This window comes from Chelonia mydas, chromosome 9, assembly GCF_015237465.2.
Source record: "Chelonia mydas isolate rCheMyd1 chromosome 9, rCheMyd1.pri.v2, whole genome shotgun sequence".
NCBI lineage: Eukaryota > Metazoa > Chordata > Testudines > Cheloniidae > Chelonia > Chelonia mydas.
In genome coordinates, this window is record NC_057855.1 from 75,603,134 (window position 1) to 75,618,004 (window position 14,871).

Below are 14,871 nucleotides of genomic sequence, written 5' to 3' on the forward strand. Positions count from 1 at the left end.
TGATAGGACCCCAAGGCGTTACATAACTGATTTCATTGGGGGGTGGGGTGGGAGAAACTAGATGGGAGGGGAGGTCAGTGTTCCAGCTTGGTTTTCACAACTTTTGCCTCTCCCAGCCAACATGATTTTGATCTTGCCCAGGTTTCATTTGAGCCATCCAAATTCTTATCTCTTATAAGCAATGGGGTGTCCAATATTGGCACCTGTAGGGAACTATATACAGCTGGACGTCATCAATGTATTGTTGCCAATGAAATCCATGTTGCTTACCACCTCTCCAAGAGCTCTCATGTAGGACAAGAGAGATCCCGCTGGGATTACATTAGTGAGGGCTTTGGGGAGCAAGTAGTTTCCCATCAGTTCTTTGGGTCTGGAAAGGAATTATCAAAGCAATTGTACTGCAATTGTCTAGTTCAGCTATGTGATGTAAGCAGGTCAGTAGTACCTTGTGACTGACTGACTGACAAAAGCTGCAACTGTGTAGAATAATGGCGATATGGGATCTGAGCATTGTTATGAGGTTATCTTATAGTTGGCCTGTTTGTCCCCATGCCATGAGTCTGCTTTAGTCCTAGTTCTCGGTGGTAATAGATGTCCAGGTGATGTAAACAATCACAATAGGCACTAGATGACAGAGTCAACAGACTTAATAAGCATGGTCTGCTTTTCCTTGAGGGGATCCCTCTGGAATATAGCTGAAGCACATTGTTTGCAGCACTGTATTTAAACTTGAGCTAACCATAGTGCAGATAAATGAGACTTCTGTCTCCCATACTTTCTTCTTTTATATCAGTCTGTGATGTCATCCTCTCATCCTTGTGTTTTTGTTTTTCGTCTTTTCCTGGCCAATGTAAATACTCCCTAGATCTTTCCTCAGGTTATGTCTTCTGCACTTTTATAGTACCTCTCAAAGGATTTCAAAGTCTTTCTCTTTATCGACATTTATCCTCTTAACACTTCAGTGTAAAAGTTAAATATTTTATTCTTTTTGCTGAAGTGTAAGCTGAGACACAATGCTAGTGATTTGTGCAAGAGTACTTGGTAAGAAAGTAGTAGGAGTCTTTACTCCTCCTTTTGCTTTCTTTTTTTCCTCTTTTAGGCCTTCTATCTTACACTTTTTCTGTGTTCTTCCTAAACTGTGGAGATCAGAACTGCCTGCAATATTTGAAGTAACACCAAAGCTATTCAAATCAACATGATTTTTTTATTTTTATTTTCAAACTGACTAATTTCAAAAATCAAATTTTCTTTGAATAGCATGTCTGGAAATATTTTTCAAAGGCATTTTTAAAAGGAGGAGGTTTGGTTCTTTGAATGCTTGCTCATATCGATTCCAATTAGGTGTGTGCACGCTGTGTGCTCGGCCATCGGAGAATTTTTACACTAGCAACACCCGGTGGGTTGGTTGTGGAGTACCTTGGAGTGGCAACTTCACGGTGCTGGATACATACCCCAGCCAACCCAGTGCCCCCTCAGTTCCTTCTTACCACCAATGACGGTCGTTGGAACTGTGGAGCTTGGCTTTGCTACTCTCCACTCTCCCTAGTGTTCACCCTACAGTTTGTTCATAGTTTGTTTTGTTGCTATAGATTAATAGTTGTAGTTCTAGTTATAGTATAGTAGTTTGTATTAGTGGGGAGGAAAAGGGGGTTTCCCCTCCTCACCGTACTTGATTGGGCTTATGCCCAAAGCTCCGGGCTTTAAGCGCTGCAGATCCTACTCCAAGCCCATGCCAACGGGTGACCCCCACAACTCTTTCCCCCAGACACTTCAGGCATCTCACCAGGCGGAGAAGTGCAGGATTTGCAACAGCTTTCGTCCCCGGACTAAGGAGGAGCGGGACTTTCATTTGAGACAGCTCCTTATGGAGGCGACTCTTAAGTCCTCAGCCTCCAACAGCGCAGCAAGACCCAGTGCCAACCGCTTCGGTACGCAGCGCCCCAGCTTCAGCTACAGGAACGGTACCGCCGCGGCACCGCACCAACATCTTCAGTCCGGCACTGCTCTCACTCACCTGGTCAGAAGCAGCACTGGAAGCCAGAAAAGGCTGGCCCACCTCAGCAGTCACCACCCTTTGCTGTGGGACGAGGTTCTGGATCCAGAGAGTGCCTGGGGACACAGGTGACGGCCTCGGCACTGTTGACTCCGGCACTGAGGATGGAGCTGTTGAGTCTGGTGTGTCTGGACTCCCCAACTCACAGCATGGTTGAGGTCCAGTTGCCATCTACACCAGATACATTTGCGGCGGCAAGGGATCTGATTGCCTTGACTGTATCAGCATCCCCTCAAAAGACCGAGGCACTGCCACCTGTCCGCGTGGCACCATCTAGGGGCAAGCTGACTCTTATTCACCCGCTGGCACTGTTGGTTGAGCCTTAGCACCATTCCCAGTCCCGGCACCGCTCTCCATCGTGGCGGCAGTCGTACTCGCGGCACCACTCTGGCACTGGTCTTGACACTGCTCCGGTCGCCATCCAGGAGTAGACGCCGGTCATCATCGTTGAGACCCAGGTCCAGACCCAGGCGCCAGTCCAGGTCCCGGCACCGATCTAGGTCCAGACACCGCTCCCCAGCATCACGGCACCGTTCTTCTCCATCTTGGCACCAATCTCTAGCTTTGCAGTACCGATCAACTTTGTCTCGTCGACGTGATTCAGCGCAGACCCACTCAGCACCACCATGGCCATCGCTTTCCGCCTCTCACTCATCAAGGTCTGAGGCAGGGTCACGCTTCTCAGACCGCCACCACTCGGATCATGGCCGCCTGGGTTCGGAGCGGATCAGTGGCAAGCGCAAGAACAGGGGCCTGCTCAAGGTTCCACCCAGTGGCCCTTTTGGACACCCTGGGTGTACCACCAGGCCCAGGGTGTTCTCTCTGGGGCTTCTCGCTCGGCCCTGTCCGAGTTGCAAGTGCCTGAGGCTTCTTCCAGCCATCCTGCTCCCAGAGGCATGGAGACGGTGGCGTCGTCCTTGCAGGCGCCAGCTCCTCTTCCTTGAACTCCAGCTCCCGGCCCGAACACTGAGGTCGTGGAACCGGAGCAGCGGGACACAGCTCAGCAAGAGGCCCTGGATGATCCTCTCCCTCCTGTGGCGGCATCCTCATCTTTGCCCGATGAGACTGTGGCGGAGACTGCTGTATCGGGTCCCACCTCCGATAGACCTCTGTGCCCACCAGGAACTCTTGCGCAGGGTGGCGCAGAACATGAACCTGCAAGCAGAGGAGGTGCTAAGGGGGAGGAGCGGAAGTGTTTCGTTCCCTCCAAGGGGTATGATTATCTCTACACTCACCCACAGCCCTGTTCACTGGTGGTGGCCTCAGTGAATGAGAAGGAGCATCATGGTCAGCAAGCCCCGACACCTAAATTGAAAGAGGCCAAGCGCCTCGATTTATTTGGGCACAAAGTCTACTCCTCAGGGGGGCTCCAGCTCTGGATTGCAAACCAGCAGGCTCTCCTGAGCCGATACAATTTTAATTCTTGGAACTCCATGATGAAGTTCAAGGAACTGGTTCCTCCAGAGAAGAGTTTGGGGCTCTGGAAGAGGAGGGCAAAATGGTTGCGCGAACCACTTTGCAGGCCACATTGGACACCGTGGACTCTGCTGCTCAGACCTTCTCTTCAGGGATAGCAATGAGGCGCATTTCTTGGCTGCAAGCTTCTGTCTTTCCACCAGAGCTTCAGCAAACTTTGCAGGATTTTCCCTTTGATGGAAGGGGCCTGTTCTCAGACAAGACAGACTCGGGGCTTCAAAGACTTTAGGGCCATTATGTGTTCACTGGGGATGCACACACCATCTACCCTGTGGAAACCATTTAAACCGCAGCCTCAATGCTCCTACCCTCCTCCTCGGCCAAGGCAGGACTTCTATAGGAGACGGGCGTGGTGGCAGGAGAAAACCCTCCAACCACCAATCCAGCCAGGCCCAAGGTCCTTCCAAGCCCTCGGCGGGTCTCAAACAAAACTTCTGAAGGGACGCCCGAGGATGGTGTACCGGACCTCACTCAGAATCCTACCCCATTCTTGAATCATTTATCCCATTTCCACCTCATAACCATGGAGCGTTGGGTTCTTTGCACCATGGAAAGGGGATACTCTCTCCAATTTTTGTTCTCCCCACCCTCCCTCCCCGTCCCTCTTCAGGGACCCCTCTCGTGAGCAACTCCTTATCCAGGAGGTGCAGTCGCTCCCTGCCATGGGGGCGATGGAGGAGTTTCCAAGGGAGCTAAGGGGCAGGGGTTCTACTCCTGTTACTTCCTAATCCCCAAGGCAAAGGGCAGGCTTCGGCCTATCCTGGACTTGTACGGACTCCAACAAATTCATGGTAAAGTTGAAGTTCTGCGTGGTCTGCTTGGGCACCATTATACCTTCCCTGGAGACTGGTATGCCGCCCCAACATGAAGGACACATATTTCCACGTCGCAATTCATCCAGCTCACAGACGCTTCTTCCATTTTGTTGTCAAGCGCGAACATTATCAGTTCACTGTCTTTCCCTTCGGCCTCTCCAAGGCCCCCCGGGTGTTCACTAAATGTATGGCGGTAGCGGCAGCCTTCCTTCATCAATGACGGATACAGGTATACCTGTATCTCAACGACTGGCTCATCCGAGGGCGCACCAAAGAGCAGGTGCAGGCTCACCTTCAATTCGTCACAGACACATTTCAACAGTTAGGCCTCCTGTTCGACGTGGTGAAGTCAATGCTAGAGCCGACCCAGAGGATAGAATTTATCGGGGCGGTCCTAGATTCCATGCGGGCTCGATCCCTCCTTCCGGATGCTCGCTTCCAAGCCTTGTCAGGCCTCATCAGGAGCCTTCAAAGCTTCCCAGCCTCGACGGCAAGAACGTTCTTGAGTCTTCTAGGACTCATGGCTTCCTGCACATACATGACCAGACATGCCAGACTACGGCTCCGCCCTCTTCAAGCCTGGATGGCATCAGTCTACCTACCGCCCAGGTTGAGTCAGCCTGAATATGGTGGTTACTGTTCCAGAGCGGGTCCTGGCCTCCTTCCAGTGGTGGCTAGACCCAAGGGCAGTATGTGGAGGAGTCCCCTTCCACACCCCTCAGCCTTCCTTGTCACGGATGCATCAGCCCCTGGATGGGGCACCCACCTCGGGGACATCCAGATGCAAGGTCTATGGCCCCATCCGATCTCTCTCTCTCTCTCCATATCAACGTTCGGGAGCTGATGGTGGTGCATCTTGCGTGCCAAGCCCTCCAGGAGCGGTTGCATGGTCGTTGCGTGGCAGTCCTCACAGACAACACCACGGCCATGTTCTATATCAACAAGCAAGGGGGGGCTTGTTCCTCCCCCCCCCCCCCCCGTGAAGAGGCCATTTGACTGTGGGAATTCTGCATAGCCCACTCTATTTAGCTGGTGGCATCGTTTCTCCCAGGGGTCCAGAATACGTTGAAGGACCTGCTGAGGTGGTCCGCCCAATCCCACAAGTGGTCGCTCCGTCCCGATGTCATCCAGTCAGTCTTCCTAAAGTGGGGGTTTCCCCAGGTCGACCTGTTTGCCTCGCGCAGCAACCAGAAATGCCCAGCATTTTGCTCCCTCCAGGGCCACTCCCCAGACTCTTTCTCAGACACCTTCCTACTCTCGTGGATGAGCAGGTTGTTTTACGCCTTCCCGCCATTTCTCCTTGTACACAGGGTCCTGCTCAAGGTGCGCAGGGACAGATCAAGACTGATTCTGGTTGCCCCGGCGTGGCCCAGACAGCATTGGTACACCACGCTGTTGGAGATCTCGGTGGACGCCCCAGTTCCGCTGCCTCTTTTTCCGGATCTAATCACTCAGGATCATGGCAGCCTCTGTCACCCCAACCTACGATCCCTCAACCTCACGGCATGGATGCTTCATGGCTGAGCCACTCCGAGCTAGTCTGTTCTCATTTGGTACAGCAGGTTTTGTTGGGTAGCAGGAAACCTTCTACTCAGGCCACATATATGGCTAAATGGAAACAATTCTCATGCTGGTGCACTCACCGCAGCACGCCCTCCCCACCCAGGCGTCCGTGCCTCTCATTTTGGACGATCTCCTGAGCCTGAAACAGCAGGGCCTGGTGATATCATCCATCAGGGTTCACCTGGCGGCCATTTCGGCTTTCCACCCAGGAGCGAATGGCTGATCTGTCTGTGCCAACCCCCTGATCAGCAGGTTCCTTAAGGGCCTGGACTGTCTGTACCCACAGGTACGACAGCCAGTCCCCATGTGGTACCTGAACCTGGTCCTCTCCAGGCTTATCGGGGCCCCGTTTGAGCCGTTGGCCACCTGTTCCCTCCTATACCTCTCTTGGAAAATGGCTTTCCTCGTCGCTATCGCGTCAGCAAGGCGTGTATCCAAGCTCAAAGCTCTTACCTCGGAACCACCATACACGATCTTCCATAAGGACAAGGTGCGGCTACGACCTCACCCAGCCTTTCTTCCCAAGATGGTATCGACCTTTCATATCAACCAGTACATTTTCGTCCTGGCTTTTACCCAAAACCGCACGCTACTCATCAGGAACAATGGCTACACTCCCTAGATGTTGGTAGGGCCCTGGCCTTCTACATTGAGCATACAAAGCTGTTCAGGAAAATGACCCAGCTCTTCGTCGTGGTGGTGGAATGGATGAAGGGCCTCCTGGTCTCATTCCAGCAGATCTCCTCTTTGGATCACTTCCTGTATCCGTGCTTGCTATGATCTGGCCGGTGTTCCAACCCCACCGCTCACTCTATAAGGGCCCAATCCCCATCGGCGGCTTTCCTGGCCCAGATCCCAATCCAGGAGATCTGCAGAGCCGCTACTTGGTCTTCAGTACATACTTTTACCTCTCACTATGCCATTGTCCGACAAGCCAGAGACGATGAGGCATTTGGTAGAGTGGTCCTACAATCCACAGTATTTCACTCCGACCCCACCACCTATGTAAGGCTTGAGTCACCTAATTGGAATCGATATGAGCAAGCACTCAAAGAAGAAAAGACGGTTACTCACCTTTGTAACTGTTGATCTTTTTGAGATGTGTTGCTCATATCCATTCCAAACCTGCCCTCTTTCCCCTCTGTCGGAGTAGCCGGCAAAAAGGAACTAAGGGGGCGCTGGGTCGGCTGGGGTATATATCTAGTGCCATGAAGGCACCACTCCAGGGGGCTGCACAGCTGACCCAAGGGGTGTTGCTAGGGTAAAAATCCTCAGATGGCCGTGCACACGGCGCGCGCACACCTAATTGGAATGGATATGAGCAACACATCTTGAACAAGTTACAAAGGTGAGTAACTGGCTTTTTTTCAGCTACGCAGGGATGCATGAAAGAGTTTTTCTGAGCAAGCCTTGAGAACCCATCAACCTGCATGCTCAGGTCCCCCTTCCCGTTGTGTCTGTGCACACACCTGCCTAATGCCTCTTTAGTTCCAGTTTGCTTATGCTTTTACAGCAGAAGACCCTCTTGCAAGACTTGGAGGGGAAATGTATTTTTAGCTCCTCCAGATCACTTCATAAGTGATGTTGGTGCATGGGACTAACCGTGCATATTACTACATAAAGCACTGGCAAATACACAGCGTGAATAAACTGGAAAAAAAGATTACTTGTTTTCAATTATAGTTATCTTGGAACAATAGTAAAGAAAAAATCATCAGATGTAAAGGGGATTCTGTTTGCTGCAACCCAAAACTTTACTGATGGTGATTTAAAAAAAAAAAAAAAATCTGGTGAATGTTCATTATTCTAAATCTTTCAGAACTAAAACTCCTTGTTTAGTCTCATGAAATTAGTATATTTGGACCAAAAAGTAATATCTGAGATAAACAGCTCCTAGGCTATAGAGAACTTATGCCTTGACCCTAGTGGAGTGGGAATATTGTGGAAATGGTATTTAAATACTGTCCAGCTCAACTGATTTGGGTGACCACCGGGGAAGGCCTAAATAATGGTAGAAACCAAGTTTTTGAAATAAAATTTGGGGTTTCTAATCTTTTTCTCAGCCCAGTAAAGATGAGGACTCACCTTGCAGTTCTGAAAGATGTACAAAAGTAAACAAATGGTGGTAATGTTGGTCTCTACATTAGTAGAATGGAATAATGGGCCTTGACTTGTACCAATGACAAACTATAAAATTGTAGCTGAAACCCTTATTGTAGTCATTAATCTCCTTTGTCAAACTGAGTGTTTTCCTAATTAAGTTCAATAGATCCATGAAACTTTGCCATTACTTTTAGATTTATCTACCTTTAGTGAATATACTTTGTTCATTTGATGTAGAAAACTTATTTTTAGAGAGAAATTCACTCATATTTTAAAACAAACATTCAATACACAAATGACAGGTTTTTTCATTTGTTCTTTTAAATTGAAGAAGGTAATCTATATTTTTTTCCAAAAAATCCTAATAGTCAAATGGCAGTATAATTAGAGGTCACATCACAGCAGATTTGTCGTAATAATCCATGAGTTGACACATTCTCGTTCTCTTAAAAAAATACTTTTCTTTTACTTGGTCAGTTTGCTTTATCTTTTATTGAGGAGCCTTTCAAAATATTTTTGGTATAAGTAACAAATCTACAGCCACAATTTCTGCTTTGCAAACTGTGAAATGCTGTGATGACTTCTAATAGCCAGCTCTTCTAGTAGAGGATCTTGATAGAACTAGCAGGATAAAACGTACTGTCCTCTTCTGTGAAACTGCTTTAACTGTGAACTGTAAAACTTTTTATACAATAATATTGCTGATGTGTTTAATTCCTTCTCATGCATTAGGTGTTAACAGGAGCAACTTAATTTGATTTTGTACAGGGCTTAGAATTTGAGAGAGGTTTACAGACTAGTACGTTGATTTCTGTAGGTTAATATGTAATGTGCAAATGTCTACAAGTACATGAGTTATATATTTTTAGTAACGTGGTTTAGTTAGAAATTATTGGTGGTTTAAAAGCAGTGTTAATTTTGTATGATTTACTTTGAGGACTGTATATAAGAAGCAAATCAGTTAATGTCTCAATTTTGTCTTTGCCAGTGTAAGTCTAGTGTGGGCTTTTCTCCTTGAGTCCATTGATAATTAATATGTTATCATTATTTTATAGCACCAGTGTTTTGTAACCTACATTTTTGATGTAACACTATGATTGGAGGTGGCAGTCAGAGGGGATCCGGTTACAGACAAATCTAATTTTAAACCAGTTTAAGTCCTCTGCTTATTCTACTGAATTCTGGTTACTTCTCAAGTGCCTGTTTTGCCTCTTTCATCAGAACATATATTCTGTCATCTAGTGTCTCTTCTGTTATATCACTCAGCAGCTAGTGAAGCTCTTCGTGAGGGGGTGGGGAAGAGGGAAAAGGAAGGTAGTTGGTGGTTCTTTGACTTGAATGGGATTTCAGGAGATCCACCTCATTATCTCTTTAACTTCTGACTACATGCAGTCTTAATCTAGAATCAGTGATAGCTTGTTTTTGATGGTGGGAAAACAACTTTACTACCAACACAATTCATGTGACAGTATTAATTTCAGAGGCCTTTGGACCAACAAGAAGAGTGGATACTGAAAAGTTTAGTCCCTTGGATAACATTTCCATGGAGCCTAAGAGATATTGGATTCATTTACTTCCAGATACCACAAGAAGGCTATAGGTGTTCTGCATCCATTATCAGCTAGGATCTTTCCCTGTGGATAAATCCCAAATTTTAGCCTATGCTTGCCTCTGGCAGATGGCCTGAAGATCCAGCAGGATAGGGCATTGCTTATTGTTTCACAGTTGGTCCTAATTGTCTGATGTAGTTCTATGAGTCCTTCTTTATGTTCCTGCTCATATACGTGCTCGCCTAAAACCTTTGTTTCATCCTAAATTCTTGCCTAAATTAGCATTTAAAGGTGTGTTAACTAACACGTGCACATTTTAAGTCTGGCATAGGCAAGGCAGTATATATATTTCAGCATGTGCTAAGACAATCAAATTAGAGCCTAAAGGGAGCCAAGATTTCAATTCAATCAGATTAGGATATGTTAAAGTATATGATGCATTGTCTACACCATTAGTTAGTTTATATTAGCTAAAGTGCTGTCACATCTCTTTATCCCTAGTCTAGACAAGACCTAAGGCAGGTCATATGTCACTTTTGACATCTATTTCCCCATGTTAAGTATCCTCACACCTTCTTATCGACTATCTAAATGGGCCATCTTGATTATCACTACAAAAGTTTGGTTTTTTTCTCCTACTGATAATAGTTCATCTTAATTAGCCTCTTACAGTTTGTATGGCAACTTCCACCTTCTGTGTGTGTATGTGTGTATCTTACTATATGTTCCATTCTAAGCATCTGATGAAGTGGGCTGTAGCCCATGAAAGCTTATACTCTGATAAATTTGTTAGTCTCTCTAAGGTGCCACAAGTACTCCTGTTCTTTTTGTTGAAAGAGGTAGGGGTGGCGTTTATGGTCAGTTCAAGTTTACTTGTAACCAGGAATATGTTATGGATATTTTCTGGGTTACTTATGTTTCTGCCAGTTTTTTTTTTAAATGGGCATGCTCAGAAATTTGGGATTTCTTGCAGAAGAGTTTGAATTTATTGAGGTCCATCACAGTGGGGATTTTTCTCCCAAAGCAATACAGGTCAGTATCTGGTTATGAATATCAGTTATTTTAAGATGGAATCTAATCTTAAACATTAAGGAATGTAGATTATACAAAATTATTTTTACTGACTTTTTCTGTATTTTTCATTGCATCACAGATGGTAGAAGAAAATGGAGTTCGTAAGGTGGTGATATTACCACATTCGTCTGAATTCCATCCTTCCATGCATCCCCCTCCACCACATGTGCCACATTACATGCATCCTCACCCTGCTTTGCTTCCCCACCCACCTCATCCAGTGTACTCTCCAGTTCCAGGGACAGGAGAAATACCACCGCAGTTCATTCACCAGCCTCCTCCACCAGCACATGTTTATCAAGAACAAGGTAAGCCTTGCTAATATTGTGCTTTAACTGACAAAGGGGCATAGTCTCCTGGTTAAGGCACCAGGTCTAGAAGTGAAGAAATCTGCATTCTGTTTGCCACTCTGTCAGACTTACTGTGTGACCTTGGATAAGTCACTTAGAGCTAGAACCACAAAGGGATTTAGGCACCAATGCAATGTACAAAACCCTCACTCAGTTGTCACCTAGCCCTGTAGGTGCCCAAACTCAGAACCTACATTTTCACTGTAGAAGTTCCCTGGTTACCTAACTTTTTGCCTCTGGGCAAGCACACTGCTGTCTCAGGCAGGCATCTGGATGCCTGTCTCACACCGAAGTCCTAGAGCAATCCTTAAACCACGGAGAGAGAAGTAAGGCCTGGAGGACTGATCCAGTAGGGGTGCTCTGACCTAACTCCACACACAATGGCTGGCGATATTTTGAGAGAGTATGGGATATTCTAATGTTAAAGCCGTTCCAATTTAATTAAAATCAAATTGGGCGAGATACAGCAAGAGAATCACTCTATAGTCCAGTGGTTAGGGCACTGACTTGACAGGTGGGAGATCCCTTCTCATCAGGCAGAAGGGATAATTGAACCGGGGTCTCCCACATCCCAGGTGAGTACCCTAACTCTTGGGTTATAAGCGGGGGGGCCCTCCCCACCTTGCCATTTTGTGTGAGGCAGGAGCCTAAGTGGTCTGGCTCCAGGACAAGGGTTCCCGGCTGTGGTTTGTAAGGAGAGGTAGGCGTCTCCCTGCAGCCTAGGCTAAAGGTACTGAACTCCATGGGAGGGCAGTACTTAAGAAACATCCCTCTTGGTAAGAATTTCTGAATGACTAGCTTAGGTTACTCTCTGTCTAGCGTGCTGGCTTTTGTGGATCCCATTCTGAGATGCCTGTCTCTTCCCCCTTCATAGTATAGGGAACCTAGGTGCCTAACTCAGGCTTTGTGGGTGCGGGCCGTAGCCTCTTCAAATCTTAGTTTCTCTATTTGTAAGTGGGGGAAATATTTGCCTTAGAGGGATGTTGTATGCCTAAATTCATTAAAGTGTTTGGAAATCCTCAAATGAAAGGTGTTATGGATGTGCAGGCTCATAGAGTAAACTAAATTTATTTTAATTCTGTCTTTCGGGTGGATATAGTAGAAATGTAGAAATTTTACTTACCTTAGAATTTTTCTAATACCTTATATGTTAGATTTAATATCTTTAAATCTTAGTCTTTGCCATGCAGATTCAATAATGATCCCATTTTAGAAATTGCTTCTAACTTTCTGAAAAAGTTTCTGCTGATGTTGATACTCTTCATACTTGGTCTCAACCCAAAGGTGAATTTTTTGGGAAGTTTTAGGAAATTTTCAACTGCTTTTTATCTTATGGGGAGATTTTATTCAGGGTTTGTTTTTTCTAACAAAGTCAGGTGTGGCTGAAATTTAAAAAAACACAAACCTTGGCACACACAACTGGTCCTTCAGGTTGAGGGTGGCAGGAGTAGCTATACATATGTGAACACTCTCAGTTAAAGAGCCTACTGACATAACCTTTTGTAACATAGCAGGCCTACATAGTTCTCCTTTTATGAGCAATAATAGAAAAGAGGATATTTAACAAGATGGGGCTATGCAAGAGTACCCACTGTCATACTGTGTGGGGAGCTTGATCAATGATAGTAATGGTGGCAACTTCTTGGGGAGAAAAGCTTAGGGAAAATTTTAAAAAGCACTTAAATCTGATTTTCCAAAATGATTAAGGATCTTAAGTCCCTTAGGATTCTTAAACAATCTTGAAAATGTTACTTCTGCTGTTTGCACTGCTATGTCACAGAAAGGAGGACGGCTCTAATCAAGAGGCATAGTTTTGGAGGTGGGGGATATTAGGTAAAGACTAGCAAAAAGGAAAGATTTAACTATTGAGAATATGAAGGACTAAAAACAGAAAATAGGAAAAGTTTTAAAAAGAGCTAATGAGAGGATTTAAAAATAGTAAAAGTTACAGTTCAGAACTAACTCACTGGGTATGGATTAAATACAACAAAAAAAAGGAAATGGGCATAAATTAAAGGCAAGGGCTACATTTAAAACAAATAAGAGCAAAATTAGCAATACAGTAGAACCTCAGAGATATGAACACCAAAGTTACGAACTTGCCAGTCAACCACACGCTTCATTTGGAACCAGAAATACAGAATTAGGCAGCAGCAGAGACCCCCAAAATGCAAATACAGTACAGTATTGTGTTAAACGTAAACTACCAAAAAAATAAAGGGAAAGCAGCATTTTTCTTCAGCCTAGTAAAGTTTCAAAGCTGTATTAAGTCAGTGTTCAGATATGAACTTTTGACAGAACAACCATAACATTTTGTTCAGAGTTGCGAACATTTCAGAGTTACAAACTACCTCCATTCCTGAGGTGTTCATAACTCTGAGGTTCTACTGTAGTATAAAACAAAAATAAACTTGGAGCTGTCTACTTTTACCGCTACCTCTCTCTCTTATTTAGACACCATTGATCCTAAAATTCTGAGTGTATTGCCTGGAACTATAGGAAGCCCCTGCCAATCAGCAGCATGAAATTCTTAGCCGTTCCACTGGTGCCCACACCCATCTGAGCAACGGTGTGAAAATTGTCAAGACTTTGGTCTTCACTTGAGTGCGGTTTGTCACAGCTATGAGCAGCACCAGATCTGTCCTACAGACTCAGTCAGATAGCATTGCACTTTACACTTACTTTGAATTGGCAAGGTTTTTCAACTCCTGGCTATGTTGCAGTTACTTTTCTAACTTCTGGAGTGTTTCTCTATTGCCAGCTAAGCAAATTCTACTGAATAATAAAACATACAAATGTTGTTTTTTAGAATCTCGTTCCCATGGAAGGACAAATTTTATTCAGCGAGATGAAAGGACTGTCAAAATGCAAGAACATCTGAAGAAAAGACTTAAGGAGAGACAAGCTAGTGGTCATACTAATAATAAACTTAACAGCCCTCCTTCTTCACCGCATAAAGTTCACAATTCTTCCAGTACAAATGTTCAGAATGGATATGGAAATGGAAAGGGACAGCAAGTAGCATGCGGGGTAATAAAGCAAAAACAAATAGGAAAAACAAGAGCAAGCCCACCAGCAGATTCAGAGATGGGAGGTAAGTAATAGCTTGTCACTTTTGTCATGTAGGCTTTTTGATAGAAATACCTAAAGTATCTTACAGGTCTTACTCCTGGGGGCTGGGGGGGAATTTTGTGCCACTGCACATGCACAGAATTCATGTCCCCCGCAGAATTTTTTTTTTCCCCCAAAGAAAATACATTGTCAGGAAGGCACTGCAATTACACCTTTCACCCACCAGGGGTTGCTGTGGTGCCAAACAGAGGGCAGGGGAGAGGCTGTCTTCCTCACAGTTCCCTGCTCGCAGGGCCAGGTGAGGAGGCATGGGATATGAGAGGACAGAGTAGGGCACACAGGGCTGCTGGGAAGTCAAGGAGTCTGGGGTTCAGAGAGGTTAGTAAGAGGGACATAATGGGGCAGGGGCACAGAGCTAGTGGGGTGAGCCAGTGGCTGAATGGGAATGGGGGTGCAGAGACACATGGGAACGGGGAAGGAGGGTGGCTGAATGGTAGTGCAGAGTCTGGGAAAAAGTGAGGTGCAGGGACACATGGGAACGGGGGAGGAGAGGTGGCTGAGCAGGGATGGAGGGGAGGAGTGCAAGGACGCACGGGTATGGGGCAGATGTGCCTGACTGAATGGGAGAGACTAGAGGTCAGCCAAGGTCTGCATGGGGGTGGCTCCCTAACAATCCCTCCCTCCCTTCCCCTTCTCCTCCTCCTCCCCCCCTCCAAAAAACCCTGTTCCATACTTTTCCCACCCCCACCCAACAGAACTCCTAGTTCATACACAGGCTCCTGCCCAACAATTATTCCCTCTCCCTCAGTTTCTCC

At 46.1% G+C, this 14,871-nt stretch overlaps 1 protein-coding gene across 6 annotated transcripts in view; it reads left to right on the forward strand.

Moving 5' to 3' along the window:
* The window catches only part of LOC102946904 (fibronectin type-III domain-containing protein 3A), an 82,288-nt gene that overhangs the window by 37,929 nt on the left and 29,488 nt on the right, over nucleotides 1-14,871 (forward strand). For all 6 annotated transcript variants that reach the window (XM_007055272.4, XM_037908170.2, XM_043521670.1 and 3 more), the window contains 2 exons: nucleotides 10,714-10,942; nucleotides 13,794-14,078. In XM_007055272.4, coding sequence (XP_007055334.2) covers nucleotides 10,714-10,942; nucleotides 13,794-14,078 — 514 coding nt within the window. The remainder of the gene's footprint in view (nucleotides 1-10,713; nucleotides 10,943-13,793; nucleotides 14,079-14,871) is intronic.